General features: G+C 40.2%; 2 protein-coding genes across 4 annotated transcripts; one reads left to right on the top strand and one right to left on the bottom strand.

The window, feature by feature from the left end:
* Positions 1-370: 370 nt before the first annotated feature.
* Positions 371-6,483, top strand: LOC111237682 (leukocyte immunoglobulin-like receptor subfamily B member 3). 3 transcript variants are annotated; one of them, XR_002665784.1, is made up of 11 exons: positions 371-520; positions 927-1,075; positions 1,188-1,344; positions 1,944-2,330; positions 3,010-3,282; positions 3,372-3,395; positions 3,657-3,758; positions 3,877-3,907; positions 4,249-4,291; positions 4,481-4,515; positions 5,733-5,789. XR_002665784.1 is itself a non-coding variant. In XM_022766876.1 (11 exons), exons 1-11 carry the CDS (start codon positions 451-453, stop codon positions 5,814-5,816), a joined length of 1,293 nt encoding a protein of 430 aa, XP_022622597.1. In that variant the 5' UTR covers positions 371-450; the 3' UTR covers positions 5,817-6,483. The 3 variants fall into 3 exon arrangements, 2 of the variants coding, with proteins under 2 accessions (XP_022622597.1, XP_022622595.1); XM_022766876.1 differs by having other exon boundaries at positions 3,076-3,282; positions 4,245-4,291; positions 5,733-6,483; XM_022766874.1 differs by having other exon boundaries at positions 4,245-4,291; positions 5,733-6,483.
* A 7,117-nt stretch (positions 6,484-13,600) lies between these two features.
* Positions 13,601-19,470, bottom strand: misp3 (MISP family member 3). Its single transcript, XM_022766870.1, has 3 exons — positions 18,125-19,470; positions 16,222-16,286; positions 13,601-14,878 (listed from the first exon to the last, which is right to left on the bottom strand). The coding sequence occupies exons 1-3, from the start codon at positions 19,278-19,280 to the stop codon at positions 14,783-14,785; spliced, it is 1,317 nt and encodes a 438-aa protein (XP_022622591.1). The 5' UTR covers positions 19,281-19,470; the 3' UTR covers positions 13,601-14,782.
* Positions 19,471-24,645: the final 5,175 nt, after the last annotated feature.

The raw sequence follows: 24,645 nt of genomic DNA, 5'->3' as shown, positions 1-24,645 counted from the left end.
GATGGGTAACATCATTCTGATGTTGAATTACAACATAACTTTAATTCAATAAAGATGACAACAGACATATTTGACCCTAAAAAAAACAGTTTATTGTCAAGCACAACTATAACGTCTTAATGGCAACAGATGACATGGTGTGGAATACTAGTTATTCTAAGTCTCCATTAATGTGCTGATGCTGTAACATTTTCATATGTGGTTTAATGACACTCAGGCCTCCTATTTATATTTATCATACCATTCACATCCGAGCAGTTCCAAAAAGGGAAATGTGTTTACAGGTTCGACTTCCCCCATCGTTCTTTCTTTAAGAGGATGTCGTATGTATTAAGAAAACAGAGAGAGAGAGGGAGAGGAAGAGAGTGAGAGAGCGGAGAGAGAGAGAGAGAAGCAGCCTGTGCTTGTAAGTGCTTTCATACTTCAGCCAGTCTGATTCTTGTGTCAAAGATGCAGGTTGTTAGTGGTGGACGATCACTTTGGATATATACTCTGATATTTACTTCTCTACAACTTTGGGGTAAGTATAAGCATGATTCTAAATACAATCTTGTCATAATTATTTCTTTTGTTTTGTCCAAAAACTAAAAAACACAAACTAAGAATACATTTCAGGAGAACTATGAATTTGCTGATTTTTTTTAATCGATTTTTTTTGGCATGTAGAAGAAGCAAACAATAGTTCAATTCTGTCTGTTTATGTTAAATTTACTTAATATCTGATTTACAGGCTCTATTTCTAATTTCCTGTCCCAATTTCAATTCCTCAGCAGCTGCAATCATCAGTTTGGTACAAAGTGAGCGTTACCACATGTAGCAACTGCAGTAGTGTTTTTACACATCTGCTGCACTGTTGCTCATCTCGTAAGAAATGTGTGAAACTCAACTGATTCCTGCTGTATGTCACACCTTTCTCTCGTGTCCAGGAAGACTTTCTGCTTCCACTTCCTCTCCCACTCTTCCAGCACCTACCCTGAACATCTACTTAAGATCAAATGACTCAGTGACCCTAATCTGCAAGGTCCCAGAGGGTCATCATGGGTTTCTCTTCATGTTGTACAAGATCAGAGAGAACGTAATTTTTCTTTTCTTTTTATAAGAATGTGTGTATGGTTTTCGAGTGTTTTGGGCTACCACTTGGTTCCTATGATTTTATTTTTTTCCTGTACTTTTTTTCATTCACGTAGGTGGACTCCCAGGAGCTGCAGTCTGGTACTGATGAGGTTAAATTCACCTTCAGGGTACCTGAAGGGGACTCAGGTGAACTGTTCTGCTGTCTGTACAGGGACCAGGGAGGCCGATACAGTGCATTCAGTCCCTATTTGAGACTGGAGCAGCAAAGAGGTTTGTATGTTTTTTGTCAGAGATGTATATCTTGACTATCTTGGTCTGTGGTCTTCTCATATCACCCAAATCATCATTTTAGTAAATGGAAAGAAGCAAGACACTGGTCCATATAGGGGACAAAGCAGATAGATGATGAGGTCAAGGCTGTAGCTTTACATTTAAACAAGGAACAAAGGAATTTAAGTTTGAGTTGATCTGTTCAATCTGTGCCAGGGGTTAATTCTACACGTGGTATAGAATAATAAACACTCACATCCGCTCCTCTCTAACTCTTAAAGCACACTGCTGCATGCAGGTGCTCTCTGTGAGCTCTTATTGTCTTCTGCTCTATGGGTGTGTAGCTGTAGTTACATCCTGCATTTCATATAGAAACCACACACACACACACACCCAGAAAACATCAAACACAATGTGCACTGGCTTGCAATGTTGACGGTTACAGAAGGAAGTCTGGCTACCAACAGCGACAAACCAAGGTTCACAGCATCATGTTAGGTTTTACGTGATTTATGTGCCAATGGATGATCTGTAAAAATAATGAGAAAGAATATGTAGATAAATGTCTCCTTCTCCTCTCCTTATTTGTACTTCCCCAGAAACTGCCCCAACTCGCTCCATACCCTCTTTCCCTTCTCCAGTCTTGTCTATGGTGCCGTCTACTGGTGTGGTAAAACGTGGGGACATGCTGACCTTCAGCTGCTCAGTCCCTGATCTTTCATCTCAGACTCAGTCCCAGTCTGGCTACAACAACAAACCAGACACCTTCCTTTTGCTGAAGTATGCTGAGCACACAGGGACCACATCTATTATAGCCCAGCCTCAGGCCAGTCAGGTATCAAGCCCTGAACCTCAGCCAGGAGTCTTTACTGTGGGGCCAGTGAGGGGAGAAGAGGAGGGAGAGTATACCTGTATCTACCAGATCACCAAAAAAAGGCGACTGGTTAATTCAACTGTTAGCAACATGATTCAAGTCACAGTCACAGGTGAGGATGTCCCAGATAACCTTTCAATTCACTTCCAACAGTATCCCTGTTGAACGTTCTTCTGTTAATTCACTGACTAAATGTTTTAGTAAAGATTTATTCTATTATTCTATTATTCTATTACTTTATTGATTAAAAAAATGACATTGTCGTGCTATAGTGTGTAAGGCAGTGTTTTTACTGCTATTATGATGACTGTAAAAAAAACAAGCAAAAACAATCCAGCAACTGGATTAATCACTGTATGCATGGACATTTGCAAAAAAAGGTGATTGTTGGCTTTTGTCATCAGAATTTGATGGAAATTATTACAGTGTTTACTGAAAATTTGGAAAATGTACTCGGGCATCATTTTCCTTATTAATCAATAAATCATTTGGTCTAGAAAATGTCAAACAATACTGAAAACCACCCTCCATCACAGTTTCACTAAGGCCAAGTTGAATGATTTGAGAAGCTTTAACTGGCGAATATTCTCATATCATTACTTTAAAAATTACTTAAATGATTAATCGATTATTATGATTATTGCAGATTCATTTTCTACCCATTAACTTAATGATTCATTGAACAATTGTTTCAGCTCTAGTTGAAGCAACTTATTTATGTTACCTAGGAACATATATATATTTTTCATGGCAGTACTTTTCATGTTTCCTCTGGTTTTATCTGTTGCCAGATTTGCTCCCACTGCCCACTCTTGTTCTCCAACAGCAGACAGACGTTTGGCATTTGCTCTGCACAGGGTCTCCTGCATACCCTGGTGCTGTGTTCTACCTCTACCTGGCAGATAATGAACATCCCATTGCCACTCACCAGGCCAAAGTGATCCACCATCAGGCCACTTTCCCAGTGCCTGTCCAGGAAACTCTTTTGGTTTTTTACAAATGCCAGTACAGTGTTCTTCTGGGAAAGAAGTCTGAGCTCAGCCACTCTCTGGCTGTAAGCAGAGGTACAGATCTAGGCTCATACAGTATGTGTTTGGTGTGGTCAGAAGTTTTTGCAAAAATGTGGCTGATTGCTTCTTTTCTCGTCTTTCAGGAATTTCCCCTCCCTCATCATTAGGTAGGTGTACAATATCATGTCATTATTTCATTAGGGGTTTTCTTTCATGGGGATTTTGAGTTTCAGGAAGTAAAAGCCAAAAGATTAAGCAGACTTTCTTAAAATATATCACGACTGTCTGAGGTGCAAGGAAATTCATTACTGAACACTTTAAGTAGCTACAACTACTGAACTACTACAGTGGTCCTGAACAAAAAAAAAAAGTTTTATATCTTACAATCCTTTTTGTACCTGACAATAATGCCTACGTGATGTCTGCAGATTCGTCAGGTGTGGACTGGCCTCTTGTACTGGGCTCTTTCTCTGCTGTGGTATTATTCCTCCTTTCAGTGTTACTCGTGGTTCTGGTGGCGCTCAGGAAAGGTATTTCACACATGAATCTCTGCTTCTCGCACTAATACATCTACACCACTACGAAAGCCCTCCTTCGTGAAATGTATTATTTCCCCACTCACTTCTTTTTTCACTCTCCTTCAAACAGCAAAAGCAGCAGCTGAGAAAGAGAAGAAAAGGTATTGTAAAAGCAGAGTTTTCGACAATCAGATGATAAATATATTTATCAATACAGAATAATTTTTTCCCTTAAGTTTGATTTATTAGACAGTAAGAACGTTTTACAGGCCTTCATTTATAATTGCTGAGAATTAAATATGTTATAGTTTTAAAATCTATACTGTCTCTCAGACAAGATTGATATCTCTTTATTAATCATATGAATACCCAGCATTTAACAGTATAAGCTTGCCTTTACATTGTTATCAAGCTGATTTTCTTATAACTTGGTACATGAAATGCATTACTGCAGTGCAGCATTGGTATATGATCATCTGCTGTGTTGAACTGTCTCAGGCAGGATGGACAATTCTGGGCTGTAAATGCTAAGGACCATATTGTTGGTGAGTTCTTCTCTTCAGAAGTACACTTCCTCCTCTGGATTTGTAGCTACTTTAATTCTTTAAAAAAAAAAAACATCAGATTCCTCTTATTTCCTCCAGGATATTTTAATAGTTGTGCAAAATTCCAAGTAAAGAGAAACAGATATACAAATGACTGATTGTTATTGTACCTACTTGTTGTTTTTACAGACCCTCCACTCAGGTGTTCAAGCTTCACCTCTGAGGTAAATATGAATCAAAACCCTGATCTCCAATGGCTACTAAAAAAACTTGGATGATTTATCGGTTATGAGTAAGCTTGCAATAGCTTCCTTTTACTTTTGTGCCTCATATTTAACTTTCCATACCAGTATTTTGAGATTTACGTCTTAAGAAAACTTCATAGGAGACTTGATTCAGTCTTCATCTCTCTGACATTAGTCCGCCTCTTTCTTTTGGTATTTCTGGTATTTCAGCTGCCTCTATGTTTCTGCTGTAAGTTCACTGTCACACACAGTTGTGAACTTCCCTGATCCCTTTGCTGTAAGCACACAATCATACACATATATACACACACATACACACACACACGCACTGCCAATCACCAAACACACGATCAGCTCAAGCCCACACATATTCCTCATTAGTAGTGGTGTGCAGTGTTTGGGTCCGCCTCTCATTAGTTGTAATCACTTTCATTAATTAGCCTGATGATGGGCTCTCATTAGACTAGAGGCTCTCTGCAGGCTCGCTCTTTCTCTCTGTGCATTCTTACTGAGCTGCCACCTCAGGAGGGCAGGACGCCGGCTGACACAAAAACTAACCGGCCGTCATCAACCAGCCACAACAGAAAATGAATATTTGATATCAGATGTGTCGTGCTTAGCAGTGAGAGTGATCGTCTCATATTTTCTACTTAAAGAGCATTCATTTCATCAAGAATTACCTCTATTCTTTAAAGTATAATCTGAAAGGCAGAATGACAGAATTACACATATGTCAAAAAGAACAACTTCCAAGGACTGATGAAGGCTGGTGGAGCATGGAGAGAAAGATCAGACATGGTGATGTCTGAAATAGTGCATGTAGGAACTCTGACAGTGTGGGAAAGCAGAAGTGAAAGCTGAACCACAGCTACAGCAGAAATTCACCCTTAGAGAAATTAGGGGAGAATGCAAGACAAAAGATCCTCCTTATTCAACTTTTCCTACAGATTCATTTAAATAATAGTTAGTAGATTCTTTACTGTTATTTACTACTAATATTAAAAGATTATCATTTACAAAACGATCATGCTTGAGACTGATGTGCTGTATTTAGGAACGGTGTGACAGGAAATCATATTTAACGCAGTGGAAAGCAGTGGTAGGATATAGACTATGCCACAGGAAATGACAAGCTGAGGACTTTAATAGCTTATCTGTGTGTGTTTGTGTTTGTGTTTGTGTTTACTTATGTGCAGGAGTGGGCCAATGGGGACACAGAGACAGCCTCCAGATCTCCATTATGGAACTCTCTCTCCACGTTCACATCCCCCATCCATTAGAAATGTTTGTTCTTTTGTTGCCTCTCTCTCTCTCTCTCTCTCTCTCTCTCCCCCTACTTCATGTGTGTGTTTATACTTTATCACAGCTTATCCGCGTAGCATCAGTTGGAGTTGCACAGCTGGACAGGAAGAAGCTGTTTCCTAAATTCCTATTTCATGCGCAGCAGTAAAATTGAACAGTTCGACGGGATGTGATGTTTGATGTCTGATCTTTCATGAAACTGAGCAAGATAATTTAAATACAGATTTTATTAGGATTATTATTATGAATAATTATTCTTGACCTTGGAAAAAGCAGGTGACAAAAACATCTCTCCTCGAGGTCCATTTAGCAGCTGCTCTGGGGCTTTCAGCTACACCAGAGGATCTTCATCAGCAGATGGAGTTTGCCCACATGTCATGGAATTTTATATTAGCTGCTAAATGAACTTTGTCATGTGAAGTCAAATAATCAACCCGTCTAACAGTTATGGCTTAACTAATATTTCAAATTATTTCACAGTGCTATTTGTAGGTTTGCAGGTCATTCCAGCTCCATCAACATTATTTAAAGTATGTACATTTACACGTGCTTGAACATTGTTTTTTTTTCTTGAAGTTATTAAAGTTTTTTTTAAAATTTATATAGCACTTACTGTTTCAAAACCAGAAGAAAAAATGAACAAAAAACAAACAGACAAAAAACATACAAAGTCAAATACATGTAAAACAGCAGAATAGTGATATAAACATACATGTTACAGATCTGTTGCATACATACCAACTTACAGACACACATAAATACACACATGCAAACTAATTACTAAATAACAATTACATGTTGCTGGCCTGAAAAACTTTATTATCAAAATTTGAAGTAAAAAATTGATTTGTACCAAACAAATCAAATTCTCTTGTTTCAAGGAAAGTGATAATTTATAATCTCAATCTGAGACTGTGATTTATGATGGTGTGTGACGTGATTCATTTCAAAGTGAGAAAATTCTTTTGATTTGTTTGTAGGAAACCATATTTTCACTCTGCGTTTACATTATCCTTTGCAGTGTAAAATCATTGTAATTTATATTAAATAAACTTTTTTTTTAATGAACTGAGTGTAATTAGATACGTTTGCCAGCTTCAAGTTGAAGTTGTTTAATTAGCTAACACTGTCAGAGCTTAAAATCATGAGTTCAGTTGACTGAATGGCCAAACGATCATTCAATTAACTCATCAGTTTAAGTCCTTTAAAAGCTTTGGCAGCTTATTTGCATGTACCTCCCAGCATGCATTGCATAAATGTTACAAAAATAAGTTACATGATGGAGGTTGTAATGTGTCTTTTTATACACGTCTCAGAGGGTCAGATGGTCAAAATCAAAGCAATGCGAACCATGATGAAGACAGGCACTGTGTGTACTTTAGACACTTCCTGAACCCTTCTGATGAAACACACTTGAGTCACAGAGTCATAATGAGAAACAAGCTTCTTGGGCTGTCTGTGACGGAAGAGGCTTGATAAGGTAAAATAGATGACAAAAAATAATTTAATTTATAAATAAGTTAACAGACATAAAATGCTACATTGGATAAACTCAAACCCTACATCGAAGAGATTAAAATCATCATACTCAAAATCTTACTCAACGTTGCTGCATTGAAATTTTGAGTTTTCCCAATTTTCTGTTTTTTTCAGTTGAATTAAATGAGGTTATAAATAACCTTCTGATAAAAAAATGATAATTTTGCAAATGCAGACTGAGGTTCTCCAACTGCAAAATCTCTGTTCCTCTTTAGTCTTGTATCTTAGCATGTGCACAGCACACACATACACTGTGTATAGCAACTGTGAGGGAAAAGGCAACAAGCAACACTTACTGAAAATGGACTGCTGTAGTTTTGCTAAACGTTCTGCAGAGGGCACCGTTTATATATAATCTGAAAGTCAAGAACACACCTGCAGCACCAAGAGTGTGATTTACTAAGCCGGTCTCCTTTATAATGACAAAGCAGGTGCGGTGTTCAGTGGAACAATGTGACTCTGATGGTGCATAAAGTCAATGATGTACCCGCAGTAATACAATAGCAGCTGAAAAGTACTGCAGCTGACTTTTGTGCCATGTGATGTTGGGACAAGCAACAACCCTGAGGACATTGTGTTTGAGCCCTCATATCTGTATTTGTTTTGTTTTTTTTTCTTCTTTTATTATTGTAAGTAATTGTGCTGAGACTTCAGTATTATGTGAAAGTAAGAAAGTAAATGGACTCATAAGAGAGATACACCTCCCACCTGTTTATGTGTTTTTTTTTTTTTTTTTTTTTTATGGTGGGCGATAACTCAGCAGAGAAGGGTTGTCACTGTATTCCAGGAAGCAGCAGAAAGCTAACTCTGTATTTAGTACAAGGTTTTATTACATTTTACTGGCCTCCGCAGCAGCAGCAGCAGCAGCAGCAGCACTGAGCTTTCTATCAGTGGCTGACAGGGGAAGTATTTATTCCTTTCTTGTTCCTGCAAAAAGAGAAAAAGAAGTGGGATGAGATGCGGGGACAGACTTCGATGAATATGAGGGTTGCAACGTCTGCTTGATTTGTCGAACTTATATTCATGTCTGAGTCATAGTTTACTCTCCTCGTGTGGTCACACACAAGCATATGCACACACAGTGAAGATATTCAGCTCCAGATAATAGCATTCGGCAGGTCTGTTTGAATAAGAGGCAGAATAACGATAAGAGCCCTCAGTCATGTGAGCTCAACATGCTGATGAACTTAAGTGGTGTCATCATTTCCACCCGCAGCACACCGGCCTCTAACAGACTGCCTGTGTGTTTCTGTGTGTGCATATGTGACGCGCTGAATCATGAGTCAGGTCGATATCAAATGACTTATGAAATCTCGAAACTCAAGTTAATTGCCCTTTTTTTATGCCACCCAGAGCTGCATCTCCAATGTATTAGCTAAAGGAGTGTGTGCAGAGACTAAACGTGAAGGTGTGTTCCGAAATCAAAGTCTGTGGCAGGTGTGAGCATTTCATATACAGTTTGGCAGCTCGTTTGATTTTAATTTAATTTAATCTGATGCAATGAACCTCATTAATTTAGTAAGTCAGCACTAAAGCAAGGATTTATATTGGGTGGCAATACATTTCATGTGATTATCTTCAATAGACTGTGTCAAAGAAATATGCTATTACTTTGTTTTCTGAACATTTCAGAGAAATTAGCTCAAGGCCAGCGGTTGGCCAGTTCAGTGACTTCATGTGAACACTCAGACAGTCTTGTGAAATAATTCATGATTCAAGGGCAAGAGCAAATGTGAATTATTGAGTGTAATGTTTTTCAGGCAAATATACAAAGCATGAAAAGTGAGCACAGAATTTAAAAGTACTTTGAACCTTATGGCACTCTTCACCTACTGACTGCAGAGCAAACACTATACTGTATATGGCAAAACACTGTGGCGACAGCTTAAAACAAAGCTGATATACATCACAGTAAAAACAGTCTTGTTTTTGATCAGTGTTTCCAGAGTCCTTTTTTAAAACAGGCAAATAAATGGAGGGTAGAGCTTTCGCAACCAAAGACCATGTATTATTCAGTTTAATTTAAAACATGAAATTCACCAAAACTGGAATTACAGGTGTTCCGACAGTGTCAGTTTCAGCAACCTGGTTAAACAATGACAGCCTGAAAGTGCCTCCGGTTTTAATCACTGACAGTCTGAGAAGTGCCGCACAGGTCAGACGCCTCCTGGCTGCTGCACAGGGAAATATCTTGTTATGAATATTGCCACAATCTCTATTATAGGAAGTTGTTTTTGTTTTAATTTGTCTAATGGAAAAGGAGTCTTAGTTTAAAAAGATCTTATTTTGTTAGAACAACTAAAAAATAATGCCAAGTGATTTGGAACAGATATATAAGTTTATGTCACTTATGAGAAAACAAAATAATTAAGACACAGTAATTGACAAAATAACATTACCACAGACAATTTCATGTTAAGATGGAGATATGTGTTTGCAGCAAAAGAACACACGGGTCTTCTCCTCCCCACCATACAATAAAACACAGACTGCATGAAATTCTCTGTCATGGCTTTATGTTAATTCTCTGTGACTCAGCTTTGCCATTTTATTCCCCCCTCCTCTCTCCAACATCAAAGTAGCAGAACACACCCCCACACCAAGCATTATGATGTGCAAAAGGCCCATATGCGAGGAAAGCAAATGACTAATCTCTGAATCTCTTTTATTTTCTGTTGACAGAACGCACACACACACACACACACACACACACACACACACACACACACACACGCACACACACACACACACACACACACACACTGATTGGAGACTGGAGGGGGGCCTGTGTGTATAACTTCAAACACATACAGCACATAGTGGCTGCATGAGTTGTGACTGTGTAGACAGATGAAACTGGCCTACTGGCCCATGCATAAGGGTATGTTTTCCATGGCTGCAGTGATATGGTAATATGACTATAGTGGTGGAAGGGGTATTAGATTATTATGTAAAAGTAGCAATATCAAAATAAAAATACTCATTTACAAGTAAAAGTCCTGCTTTTAACAATGTTACTTTACCGGTCTGGAGCTAATTTGAGCTATTTTAATACTACTGGGCTGTTTAATTTATAGCAAATTATCCTATTTTATAGGATTGTGAATAATATTTTTATAAGATGACTTATACCATGTTTTGTATGAAAACTATAATCTGCAAAGTATTTAGTAACTATAGCTGTTAAATAAATATAGTGGAGTAAAACAGTCCAATGTGAAATTAATTGTTTCAAATCAATTCCTATTGTAACCTAAAAAGTCTTTTAGTTAATGCACAGCTGATCAGTTGAACATGCAAAGATGGGACATTTGTCAACTACGAATATGGAAAGTAGGTCTTTAATAATTACTGAATATTTTCTTGGGTTTAAATTGAGGTTTCTGTCAAGGAAATTTATATTTTTCTAAATAATTAGCCCCAAAGTATACAGTATATAATTCTTTCCAGCAAACCTTGGAGATTCCAAGGAAATTAAGGGCCTGTATTATAAAGTGTACCTATCATTTTCTATGAAATGTAGTGAAGCAGAAGTGGCATAAATTGGCAGTACCCAAATATTTACAAGTGCCTTAAAATGATATGTAATTAAAGTGCTTGAGTGAATATATCTAGTTACATTCCACCACTGCAAGGGAGAGTTTATTTCTACACAAACACACAGACATTTGAGTACAAACAGAACTTCCTGCACTCACATATCAAATCCAAATACCACACAAATACTCATCCCCTCCACTTCTCCACATACTTTTGTTCTCTTGACAAAGAGGCATTAGAAGAGCAGCAGCTAATCCTCTAAACGCTGGCCGTCTCTTACAATGCTGCTTCGATGACTTCCTGCAAGTAGGACTTTGGAAGACAGTGATAATGAAATATCATGGAAATGAGTCTGGAGCTGAACAGGTGATAGACAGGTATGCAGGTTTATTATTGGGTCACCACATCTGAGTGCCAGCCAGATTAGATATCAGAGTGAGAAATAACCTGGAAAGTGCACTTTGCTTGCCTTGTTAGGTTGCCATGTTTGATAGTGTGAGCACAAAAAATTAATCCTTGATCTCTATCTTAGGTCACAAAAAAGAAACAAGTATATTTTACAATTCCTATACTCTCAGTGTCAAGCTTTGGTCTTGTAGGGAGTGTGTATGATTTGCTACATTTGTTTTATACATCAGTTTAATCCCGAGCTGATGTGGCATCAAGCCTGGCAACATAATACAACATGAGAGATGTTTCCTAGTGAGGAATGAAGTTTATTAATAATTGTGAAGTTGATGCAGCTCCACCCTAATGATGTTCTTGCAATGTCACTGGGCTGCGTCCAGTCAGAATGAGGTGATGAATTATTCACAGGAGATTGGGAGGTCACTAAAGCGTGATCTCACACACACACACACACACACACACACACACACACACACACACACACACACACACACACACACACGCACGCCACACACACACACACACACGCACACACCGCACACACAACCACACACACACACACGCGCACACACGCCACACGCCACACACACACACACTACACACACACACACACACACACACACACACACACACACACACACACACACACACACACAAAGCCCACTGGGGCATTTATGCTGCTTAATTCTGGCAAAGAACATCTTCCAAAGCTGTATCCATGGTGACACATTTCTCTTTGACCGCTGACAGTGCGAGGAACGCAAATAAAGACAGCACATAAGGCGGATAATTGGATCTGTTACATTTATGTTGTGGCGAAAACATACATAGTGTCGTTCCTATCAGGTCAGGGAGATATGCACTGTAACACTCATGTTCTGTTGGCGTCCTGGGGACCCTGAACCCTCTTTAAAAGCTCAAACAACACGATTAATGTTTTCTCAGCATGGAATTTCATGACCTAAATTTAATGAGAATTGCTTCTAAACACAAATTTGAACTGATGACATGTTTCAGAAATCTGCCACAGAAAATGGCACATTACCTTTACTGGGGTGTCAGAGACCTCAGCAGTAAAACATGAATAAATATGCGGAGGCTTTGATATGCTTTGTTTGTGAGAATGGTTTGAGTATTACATAAATACCAGTTGCTGTTTTTTTTATTTAGTTTTTTTTACTTTTATAACGGTTTGTTCAGAAGAGGTCTAACGGGGAGTTATATCATCACTATATAAGATGATGTACATTTCTTTGCATATGAGTGACTTTTTGACAATCAATAGCCGTGTATTTGTTCCTTTTGTTCATAAATAGCCCATATAACATATAAAACATGAACTATTTCCTCATTTGGTGTAATCACAACGCCTTATTTACCATAAAGTGTTGTGATTACGGTAATCACAATGCTTTGGTAAACTTGCAAATGTGTTCAGTCTATGCAAAGGCTTCAGTACTTTTAGAACTTTAGAATATTTTAATATGTTTGAATAAAAGAAAAAAATATCAGAAGGAATTTAGAATTATTAGCAGTGGGGTGTGTGGGACCCCAAACACTGATGAAGCCAGTGTCAAAAAAACAAAACAAAAAAAACCTTGACCACCAAAATCTAATCAGTTCATCACTGACTCCCAATGGACATTTGTGGCAAATGTGAAGGGATTCCCTTGAAGAGTTCTCGAGATATCGCATTCACAATGCCAAAACCGCGTTTTGTTTGGTCACCACGACCTTTGACCTTTGTCAAAACCTTGGCGAGAGTCTGCATTAGCACAGCCACGAACACCATGTCAGCCACTGCCAGTTACAAGCTAACAAACAACATAAACAAATAACTACGCTTACCGTTCTGATACGTCTTCTAGTCGCCAATTTTGGTGCACAATAAAGTCCACAGAAGCTGCTGAGTCTGGGTTTGACTGAGGCTCAATCATGTGGCTGAGTCTCCCCAATGTTTCCGCTATCCATTGATACTCTGCTGTTTCACCTGTCAACCTAGCGTCAGCAGAGGTGGTGGGTGGGGGACAAGGCCTGATCGTGATTTCTAAATTAGGAAGTAAACGTATATGTGCTTCTAGCCTCCATTTTTTTTTTTTTTGTCACACTTTATGAGGGGAAACCATGTTAAACAAAATATTAATCATAAAAGGGTGTTTTTACATAGTTTAACACATCTGGAGAGGAACTTTAAAGTTATATCTGACTTAGTCCGACACAAATGTAAAGCAATAAAGGAAAGAAACCTTTGTTTTTGTATCAAATTTCATTCCAAAGTACATCACTTATTGCATCGTGTTACAAACCTTACAACAGAGCAGCTATTATTCAAGCATTAGGTTTGTATTGTGTAGCATCATTCAGCTCTGCAATTCAGATCAACTTTGCACTTTGTTAAGAAGGTGCCTTATTGCACTATAATCCAGCTTTCAGTATAGTGACGCATGGAAGTACCAAAAGGAGTAGCTCCTCATAGATTAAGACCCGTGCAATAACTTGTATATATATATATATATACACTGATGAAAACACCTACAGTGTGATCAAATTAAATAACCCTTCAGTTAATTGTTTTTGTGAAGTAGCATTTTCAGGATTGTAGTTGCCGTTGAAGTTGCACTGTTCTACATTACTGAGAGTTATTACGTTCTGCCTCTTCATGTATATAAATATATTGGAAGAAGATCTAGTTAATGCAGCTGAATACAACCCCGCCACTTACACAGCCCCCGGAAATTACCTCAAAGTTGAATCAACAACTCTCAGTTGTTGACAGTATGAATAAAAAAATGAACAAACTGAGCTACACAAAGTTAGGATTTATTGCAATGCTATTGTATTGGATTGCATTAGTTTGTACAGGTGTTATAATCTGATAACTCAGTGTAAGACATCATTAAAGCATAAAACTGGTGATGACACTTTGTTTTTCAAGCTTTCTTTAGTATCAGACACTGTGCTATTCTATTTTCATCAACAAATAATAACTCATTATTATTAAAAAAAAGAATCCATTGGTAAAGAAATTCATTAAGGTTTTAAAATCCTGTTCTCACTAAATTTACATTTTTCTTTTCTCCAGTGTAGTATCATTGTTATTATTTGCCATTTCATGTTCATTAGTCTCAGAGTTTCCAGCAGCAGAAGCAGGCCAAGTGCTTATCCACTAATAGGTGGCCCTCCTCCTCCTTTTTCTCTCCTCCTCACTGAAGGACTCTTTAGGGTTTTCCAGTCCACCACCAATCCTTTTCCTTGCTCCCAATCCTCCTGACCCCCTTTCTAGCCTAAATCCCTGACCTCTTTCTCACTTCACATTCTCTCTCTTTCCTCCTCTTCATCATTGCTCCCTCCTCTCGTCTGTTCCCACTTTCCGTACACCGGTCTCCTCTTTTATCTCACAGTCTTTCAGCCCTCCACTTCAAAAACTACATGTCCCTGTTTCGCTGTCAGCGTCTCCTCAGTTGTCATCCTCGTTGTGTCCATTGAGCAGGCCTGACTCCCAGCGCTGTACTAGAGGGGTCTTCTGCCTGGGGGTCCGCGGACTCAGGAGGACCTGGTTGTAGAGGGAATAGAGGACAGCAGGAGTAGGTGGTGACTGCAAGGTAAAAGTGGAGGTAGACAGAAAGTTGTATGTGATCGTGGGAGTAGAAAAAGAAAGAGAATTGAAGAGTAGAAACATCAGATGTGTGGGAGCAGGAGATGAGACCAATAAGCCAACACAGGAAAAAAAAAAAAGGCGCAAAAAGATAAAAAGAGAAGCATGAATTTATTTCCTCCAGAGGACATCCCTTTGGATGAGCATCATTAGCTCTGTAAGTCAAAGGGAGGTTAATGCGACTGTGATCCAAGGCCATGTTCAGGATGACTAAGTCAACAACTGAGGCCAATTTCTCCTGCAATCCTCCGTTTGTTCCTCAACTGTAATCGGGAACCAGGTCTGTGCCGAAAGCAGATAACCAACCAGCTGAGAGAAAGAAGGAGGGAGGGAGTGTGTGAGAGAGAGAGAGAGAGAGAGAGAGAGAGAGAGAGAGAGAGGGAGAATCGCATGTGACAGTGAGAGGAAAGGGAGCAAAATGTTGCTAATGCTAATGTCAAACTGAACCGTGCAGCTGAAACCCGGCATATCAAAGCCAAACTGAATTAAACAGCTAAAACCATGGAGCAGCACTCAACTCTAATCAGAGATAGCACACTTTCAAAGAGATGCGAGACCCACAAGGCAGGTAACACAAATCAGTGGGATTGTCAATTGACTTTCCTCTTTCTCTGCTATTGGCTGCCAACACACACACACACACACACACACACACACACACACACACACACACACACACACACATACACACACACACACACACAAATACCCACTCTGCAGACTCTGACTTTCCCTCCCTCTCTCAGTCTCAGGGCTGTTTGCCTTCTTGTCTTATCTATAAAGATAAGCTCCTTACTGTGTGTTCCGCATGTTATCAGATGTTTGTGGCCCATATTTGGTGCGGAAGAGATGCCTGACATCCTCCTTAGAGCCTTTCCTCATTGGACCATTGGCTGCTGAGAGACTGATTCAACCCCCAAAGCTACACTGCAGTTCATATACTGAGTGAACTCTTAGCTAAAGACACTTCCTGATTGTGGAACCTGATATCTCCTTAGCTGAATTCGAGGGAGACTCAGGAAGGTGATTTGCCTACATTTTCATGTCCTATACCAAGTGTGCCAGATAGGTAGGGTTGATGTGTTAATCTATAGAGTAAGAAATACTTAACAGATGTCATTGTGAAGCCTGATGTTTTTCCACATGGTCAAATTTTCAGAGTCTCATAGGAAATAGTAGCATAAAAGAAAGTGAACTGTCTAAATGTCAGTGCAACGGGAAGATTGGCTTTACTGACTCACCTCTGTCCTCCCCTCTTCAGCCTGGGGCGGCGGCCACACGGCAAACTTGCCAGCAGACTGGTGTGCTGCAAGAGAGAGGGAATAAAAAGTGGGTGAGGGCAGGAAGAGCAAGGCAAAGGTGTTCCTATGATTTTGTTTGTGCTCCACACTGAGAGCAATAAAGCCTCCTTGAATCAAATTATGAGTGAAGGAGCAGAGAGAAATGAGAGGAGACAGAAACGAATGCAGAGGGAATTAAGGGAAAGAATTGTTTTGTTGAACATGAACATGGTGAAATAAAAACAGAAAGCAGGCACCAGAAATGAAAGGATATAAAAAGGCTTTTACAACTCATTGTATATAAAACAATACACAATTGTTCATTTCCCAGCACTGAGTCACGGTCATTCACATTCTGTAGTGGCACACCCTGGTCAGTTTGTCAAACAGTTGTTAAACTATGACGTTCGGTGACGCTTTCATTCATATACAGTTGCAAAGCAAGAAGAAAAAAAATATATTGGCAACCTTTCCTGCCAACAAAACACACACAGTCAAACATACTCGGTCATTAGTCATCAACCTTTTTTGTTTGATTTACTCAACATGCTCCAAATAGTTGACCTTTTGAAATACTTTAAAAATAGATGTAATGTAACACTAATATAGTATACATGTGCATATTGTTAAAATAAGTTTGCTCTACACCTGAAGTAGAAGCTAAACATTTATTTAGTCTTTGGTTATAGCTTTTTTAACTGCATTACTTTTTGCTATATTTCAACTTTTTTTTTATCTATGGCAAACTATTCCAACTCTTCAATAGTTACTTTCAGATGTTTCTCGCCACTTATCCAACTCTCTTAGCTCAATATTTCAACTGTTTATCCTTTACCTTTAGCAATTTCCAAATGTATCCCTTACCTTCGGCTAGGTCAGTCATTTATCCATCCATTTAAGCTGACTTGTTGAACTGTTAATGCGTTACTTTTAGCTAACCGTGTGGACTTCTCTGCTTGCTGATTAACTGGTTTTCATGCTATCAGTTGTCCCAGGTGTTAAAGCTGACTCAATATGTGAATATATTTGTTTAATCAAATCGTAATATATTTTGTTTCAGATTGACTTCACTAACTTTTCACGTACCCCCTGGCAACGGGAGAATTATCAAGTACCCCTGGTTGTGAGTCACTGCTGTACAAGACACGGTGGCAGCAAAGTTGAAATCACACAGAGATATACATAAATAACCCGTCCTTACAGAAGGCTCTATGGGCAGCACTGTATATGACATTTACTCATGTTGTCCAAAGGCTCTACACTAATCATATATCACCATGACAACCAAAAACAAGTTGTATGCACTTTCTGAATGCTGAATTTAGACTTCATCTCAAAATTGGACTCTTCCACTGTGCTCCTTTCTTGCTGACACAATAGTGTTGAGATATGACTCAGGACTTTTCCTCACCTCAGCTTCAATTAATATGACAGACTAGATGCTACATTTATTGTGGAGTTACAGAACTTTATTTTCTTGTCGGCCACCTTATGGTCGCCGCTGCAAAGTTATTATTAGTGACAGCAAACACTGGTTTTGAAAGTTGTTTAGAGGTTTTCCACTGACCATGAGAAAAATGAAATAATGTGCTCACTGGGCCGTTTCAGGGGGTTTTCATCATCTCACCGCAGATATAAAGATTACACACATATCGACACTCACAAGCTTCCACATACACACACACACACACACACACACACACACACACACACACACACACACACACACACACACAACACACACACACTCTAACACACACACACAAACACATTGACTGTATGAGCTTGTGGGCACAAGCAGAATCAGTTTCACCCTTTCCAAACATGCTTTGACCCTTAAACTAAGGCTCAGTGCTACACTTACCTGCTGAGGGTCCAGTTGCCCACCTGGGTGATGAGCCAGGTAAGTCAGGAACAGTCAGTCCATTCAGTGAGGAGGGAGACAATGAGGGACTCTGTCCTTCAGAGCTCGCTGACCTCCTTCCTCCTCCTCTTTCTCCTCCAGTTGCACCCCCTGTTCCCCCATACAGGCTGATCCTCTGCTTGCGAAGCTCCTTATCCCTCTCTTGAGCCTCCCGGATATCCTGCTCCACTTTAACTAAATTTGTTGAGGAGCGCAGCTTGAAAAAGGGATTCTCCTTAGGTGCTTCTTCCTCCTCCTCTTCCTCCTTTTCCTGCTTTCTCCCGTTAATCCCTCCATGTCCTCCTGTCAGGGATGATGAGATGTTTGGACTTCCAGAGTCGACTGTGGTGACAGGCTGTGCCTCTCGTCTGGCATGGTAGAGCTGCTGTGCTGAGACACTCAGGTTATTCTCTAGGATGGTGACCTGGCGACCAGTCCCCTCAGAGACGCCCGGTCCTCGGGGAGTTGAGCTGGTGGAACCCCCTCCTTTGGCTAAGATGGGGCTCTCTGTGGGATTTAGCAGGTCTAGGCTCCGTCTCCTCTCCACATGTGAGCCTCCTGCAGTGGATATCTGTGATGAGATGTCCTCCTCCAGGGTTGAAATGTCACTGGCTGAGGACCAGGATGTGGTTTTACACCTGGTTGAGACAGTCAAAGTTGAGTCACTGGGCTTCTGAAAGGCCTCAAAAAGCTGCTTCCTCTCCTTCAGTTGGCGAACTGTGCCTTTGTCATAGAAACCTGGAACTTTCCCAAGCTTGACCAGATCCTGTTCCCTCTGGGCCTCTTCATGGATCTCGTGCTCCATTTTTTTGCCTGCAAATTGCCTGTCTTTGCCTTGACACCTCTCAGTGGCGAGAGACTGGCAAAGAACAGTTTTTCTTAGAGGAATCTCTACATACTCTGGGGAGGTGGGTAGATTTGGAAGCCCTCTGGACCTTCTCAGGCTGTGTTCACGCTCCACAGCCCGTCGGATCTCCCTCTCGATGGGAGTCTCTTTGGGGGCAGTTCCTGGATTGCCTGTAGACATGGTGGTGTTGCCCTCCAAAGTGCTGCATGGAGAGAAGTCTGCTGACACTCCACTGTCACTCTGGCTGTCATCACACGAGTCACTCTCCATTCTGACGTGTTTGCTGTGTTTAAAAGGCACACCACAGCTATATTTTTCTGTCCTAAGCTCTTGTACTTGGACTGTTTTTGAATATCTTAACAGTCCTCTGCCATGTTGCTGCCTGGCCGCCTTGCTCCTTTCAAGTCCTCTCTCTTTCTGCCTTTCCACTCCACCTGTTTGCTCGCTTTCTCCCACTGTCCTTTCCCCCACCCTACTGTGCCTTTCTCTCACAGCTACAACACAACCAAAGCCTTGGGAAGCTGTCCCGCCCTGATTGGTCAGCTCCATGGCAACAGTCGACAAAGGTGGAGAGCCTTGGCCCTGCACCTGTTGTGCGGCTTCCTGGTTTGCTCCCCTGGGGGTAAGTCCACATTGGCTTTGGGGCAACAGCTCACCCTGCTGTTTGGCTGAGGGAACTGCAGGCAGGGCTGAGGCCGGGGCTTGTTCAGTGGAAAGGGGGATGTTGGCAGTTTGGAAAGGCTTGCTTCTGATGTCTAGTGTATCACACTGCTGCTGGCAACATGTAATATCCACCTTCATTTCCTCTTCTTCCTCACTTTCATCAGCAAAAGGAGGGGAACACACACTGTATGCATCACCTGAGTTGTTAATGTCAGAGGGAGAATGGTGAACATCCCCTGATGTGTTATTTTCACGTTCACTGTAGCCTAAACCATCTGGTAAGAAGTGCAGCTGTGTGTCCATCTCATCTGCTGTCCCATTTTCCTCAGATGCTGAATCTACCTCTTGATCAACTAGTTCAATGAGCTCCTTATCAGGAGACAGAAGATCTTCTGCAGGGTCTGAGAAGATCTCAACATCACTGAGGCATTCGGCTACCTCGCCCTCAAGGCTGGAAAAGGCCTCTTTCTCAAGGCATTCTTCTGTTGATAAGGCACTGAGTGGAAGAGGTGGTGGTGGTGGTGGGAAAGCATCCTCACATTCATCAGCAAGGTTTTCAGATGCCTCCCGAGCCTGTGATGTTTCCAATTGTTTTTTGGGAACTTGTTCTAATTCTGTCACAACTTCTTGTGTCTCCCTGGGGGTTGTTGATTCTTGATTCTTTTCCAATTTGGTTGCAACAGCTATTGTGGTTCTTGAGAGTGTTTGGTTCCCCTGCAGAGTTTCGTCTTGAGCTCCAGGCTCCAGGACATCTATGTCTTCCTCAGGTTCTGCCCTGGGAGCCTTTTTGTCTTGCATAGAAGAGCTGTGGCTTATGGCTGCATCCACTTCACCCTGTGCCCAGGACTCATTGACCGACCTGTCTAGTGAGCTGACAGGACACTGTTCCTCCCAGGCCACAGGCTTTGTTGCCATGGTAACAAGTCTGCTAATGTAAAACCGTTTGGAGCAGTCAGAATGTTTGGCCTCCAGCCAGTCAGTCTGAGTGAAAGCAGAGGAACACAGAGGAGAGAGGGGAATAACAGAGTGATTATCAGGGTTCAGCAACAAACATGGCCACCCATTTTATATCGCATTATTTCAGCAGCTATTTATTACAGCCAGGAGAAAGGAACATTTTAAAAGAAAATTATTATGAAAAGACAAATTAAATAAAAACATAAACTTCTTTCTCTAAGCAAATGGCATTTGCATTCACATGGCAGGGCTTTTTTGTCTGCTTTATGAGTCAAATACCAACTTTTGTTTAAGCCATCAGAGGTTGCAATAACTGTGTGCTACAGCAATGTATAATCCAAATACAGACGGGGAACACTTAATGGAAGATCTGATTAAATGAGTGGACAAACAAAACAAAAGCAGATAAACAGGTCACATGAAGTCAAAGAATTGTTTAGTAAGTATGAAAATGAGGATGAATCAGATGCTATTGCCTCCACAGTCCTCATATCTCAACATAATTAACCACATCCGTGGGGTTTTGGAGTGATTTGTCAGCCTGGGCTCTCCACCACCACCATCAAAACACCAAATGAGGGAATATGTTTCAGACACATGGTTAATACCTCCAGTAGAGACTTGGTGAATCTATGCCAAGGAGCACTGAAGCTTTTCTAGAGGATTACTATGACACTTTATGTTGGTTTTTCTTTGAATTTTGTCACCCATTTGTGTGTCTGTGCAAAGAAATTGTGCATGCTAGCTTGTGCAGGATTAGAGCAACAAAGATTCAGCTAGCATGAAGTGCATTCATCTTTTTAATGGCATACTGAGTGCTCTAGTTGTTATATAGACAGGCAGTCTGTTTATAATGCTGTGCTTGGCTTTGGCTGCAAGGTAGTAGCTGCTGTGCTCCACTCCCTCCGCAACGTATAAAGTTTTCTGCTGAACACACCTTCCTTTAATCAGCTTACAGGCTGGGGAGTAGCTCAGTACCACACACACACACACACGCAAACACACACACATATAATCTGAAGTAACAATAGGATTGGCTGCAGGGTATCCTGACTACAGGGAGGTCCAGGTCCTCCAATATATATTTTTCTTCAACACACACACTTTTCTATTTCAAACATGCTTATTATCAATATTACTGCCCTCCATACATCTCTCTTATACACACACACACACACACACACACACACACACACACACACACACACACACACACACACACACAGAGACAAACTCCCATCCCCATCCACTGTGATCCTTGCCAAGCCTCTCCAGGCTGCGCTCCAGCACTGTGACTGATCATTAAGGCAGTGGTTCTCAAAGTTGGGTAAAAAAGGATAATAATTTTTTTTCACTGTAATTCAATCCATAAGTAGCACAATGACAGAATGTTTTACTATTTTGATCATGGGTTTCAAACACTTTCTGTAATAAAACATCTTAAAGAAAAAGTCTGGGACAAAATCTTATCAAATGGTCAGTTGGGGTCCTTGACGTGAAAAGGTTTCAGAAGCACTGCATTAAGGGGAATGTAGTTCACATCACTGGGGATGACTAGTCTCTGATGAACTAGGATGGATAGATAGATAGGTAAATAATCAGTTACAGCACATCTCCCACTTGATGTAAAGATAATAGGGACTGACAGCATGACATGGCAGGAAGAATGGGGAGCACTGTGGTAATAATAATAATGGCAGAGCATGTAGATACCACGGCAGAAGAATGTGGCTCAATGAGGGTGAATTAGGATAAGAATGGTTCGGGAACAGTGAGTCATGAGTACTATGACAAGCACTGTTTACAATCAACAACGGTTTGTCTGGGGAACTGCTAGTCACTATATTTAGTAAAATTGTGAATGGACACAATGGATTCAATGCCCAGTTTTATGAAATGTACTCTGGCTGCTATCAGACTGGCTGTTTTCCCGTGGGGCACGAGTGGGAGAGAAGGTGGGGGGTTCGGGTAGTTGGCATTCCCACAATGTTATCACTGTGTCTGAGTGAGACAAAGCCTCAGCTCATTAGCTGAGCTTTATAGATCCCAAACACAGAAAACAATTGGAGAACACTATATATGTTCAGGTATTACCTGGGTAAAGTACTCCCAGCCTTGTTGTGGAGTAGTTCAGACCTATATATATATGTATATATATATACATATATATATATATATATATATATATATATATATATATATATATATACTGGCAGAGAATTTACAACATGAAGTTTCATTGTGAAATAAAGCATGAAAACGAGCATTTCACAGTGAGCAAGCCAGTGCAAATCTCTGCTTAAAAAGTCTTATTCATGCACACCTGCTAACTCTGCTGAAAATCCTGCTGAAAACAAACAAGCTTAAATCAATTAATACAATGATCCTGCAATGCTACAGCAGTGAAACAAAGTCCTCATTTATACTGAGGCAATGGTAATGTAATATACTTTGAGTGTAAACTCTGGCATGCCCTAATGAGATATTTCCCTTATGAACATTTGCTTTAACAAACTAAAGACATTATATATCAAATATGACAAGCTGTTTTTTTCTTATTTTCTAAGATGCACTGAACAAGTTTAACCAAAGATTCTATCCAACTCTCTCATTTGGTTAAGTAAGGTTGCAAGTGATTGCGGATTAAAACATTACATAACAGGCTTATGTTTTGCTCATTATCTACAAAGGGGCTCACTTTATCAAAAGAACAGCAAAATCATGATCATCATTAAAAATACATCTGCGGCGGGCCTTACAAATAAACTTGCCCTCCTTTTTGGGGTCAGCAGTGTCCTGAGGTAGTATAAGATCTAAGGGCATTTGACAAAAAATCTAATGAATTTAAATAAATGCAGCCAACTTCATCTCTAATTAGAATTAGTTCTGCTGCGATCTAATGGTTGCTGACATAGTTCTTTGCACATTTTACAGTCACTTACTTCGATATGCTTTAGTCAATGTGGCAAGAAGTGATGCATGTAAAAGCTGGTCTCTACAGGTTTGGCTGAATCATTTCTCTAACATTCTTGCTTTCTATTGTGCCTATTATTTACCAGAATGGTTTCACATATGTGTACAAAGATTTCAAGTTCAAGAAAAGAAGAGCAATTCACAGAATACTTGAATATACAGCCGCACATACCTGTTAACAGAATGCTTTGAGGATGCTCTCCGAGTGACAGACACACATTTCTAAAAAATACACACGTTTCTTATTTCAGGCCACCATTGTTTAATCAACACAAAAGGAAGCTCTCTTTCCTCACAGCCCTAGTGCCTTGCTGCCTGTATCTCCTCCCCGGTGCACACTAACACCCTCCAAACATCATTTGTGCACGCCCACATTTGCATGCCATGCTCACACGAGCAAACATTCACTAATACGTACACAGGAATGAGCATGTGTGCATGCACAAAGACGTGTGCTTGAGGCTTACCCTATTGTTGTGGATTTGAAAATGTATAGTACTAATCCAATTAGTGAGCAGCACGTTAATTATTACACCGTGCAAGTGAATGAAAGAATGTACCAGAGGGATGAGAGGGATGATGTGATTATATCGCTGCACACTTTAATTCTGTCCACTTATATCTGAGATAACATGCTTTAACATTTTCTGTTACACTTACAGTAGATATAATTACAAACATCTATGTTCAAAGAATGTTTTCAACAACAATCCAAGGTGTAAACTACATTAGAGTAGAATAAACATTAGTGGACTAGTAGAATAGTCTATTTACTTTTTAAGTTTTCAAGTTTTTTTCATATAGGCCAAAATTACAATTCACAAATTTGCCCTTAAAATGAGCCTATGTAGCTTTTGCCAAACATTGGCCACAAGAGGCACCAATGGGAAAATGTTAAACGTGTGACAGCAGCTCAGGTGGAGTCATATAGTCAGCAAGCTTGCTAACATTAGCCACCAGAAGCTACAGGTCATACCAGACCAAGTTGGGCTGTTGAAACAAAACTCCTGAGGCTATTGAATTAAACAAAGGTACATTTTAT

The sequence above is a fragment of the Seriola dumerili genome, unplaced genomic scaffold (genome assembly GCF_002260705.1).
Source record: "Seriola dumerili isolate Sdu_G_001 unplaced genomic scaffold, Sdu_1.0 BDQW01001087.1, whole genome shotgun sequence".
Lineage (NCBI taxonomy): Eukaryota > Metazoa > Chordata > Actinopteri > Carangiformes > Carangidae > Seriola > Seriola dumerili.
The sequence above is the reverse complement of the archived record's forward strand: the minus strand, read 5'-3'. Positions and strand labels throughout refer to the sequence as shown.

Coding starts and splice junctions, on each gene's coding strand:
- LOC111237682 (XM_022766874.1), top strand. CDS start 451: ATGCAGGTTGTTAGTGGTGGACGATCACTTTGGATATATACTCTGATA. Junction 2,331..3,009: donor GATTCAAGTCACAGTCACAG/GTGAGGATGTCC, acceptor ATCTGTTGCCAG/ATTTGCTCCCACTGCCCACT. Junction 3,396..3,656: donor TTCCCCTCCCTCATCATTAG/GTAGGTGTACAA, acceptor TGATGTCTGCAG/ATTCGTCAGGTGTGGACTGG.
- misp3 (XM_022766870.1), bottom strand. CDS start 19,280: ATGGAGAGTGACTCGTGTGATGACAGCCAGAGTGACAGTGGAGTGTCA. Junction 16,287..18,124: donor GGCAACTGGACCCTCAGCAG/GTAAGTGTAGCA, acceptor TCTCTCTTGCAG/CACACCAGTCTGCTGGCAAG. Junction 14,879..16,221: donor CTGAAGAGGGGAGGACAGAG/GTGAGTCAGTAA, acceptor CTCTACAACCAG/GTCCTCCTGAGTCCGCGGAC.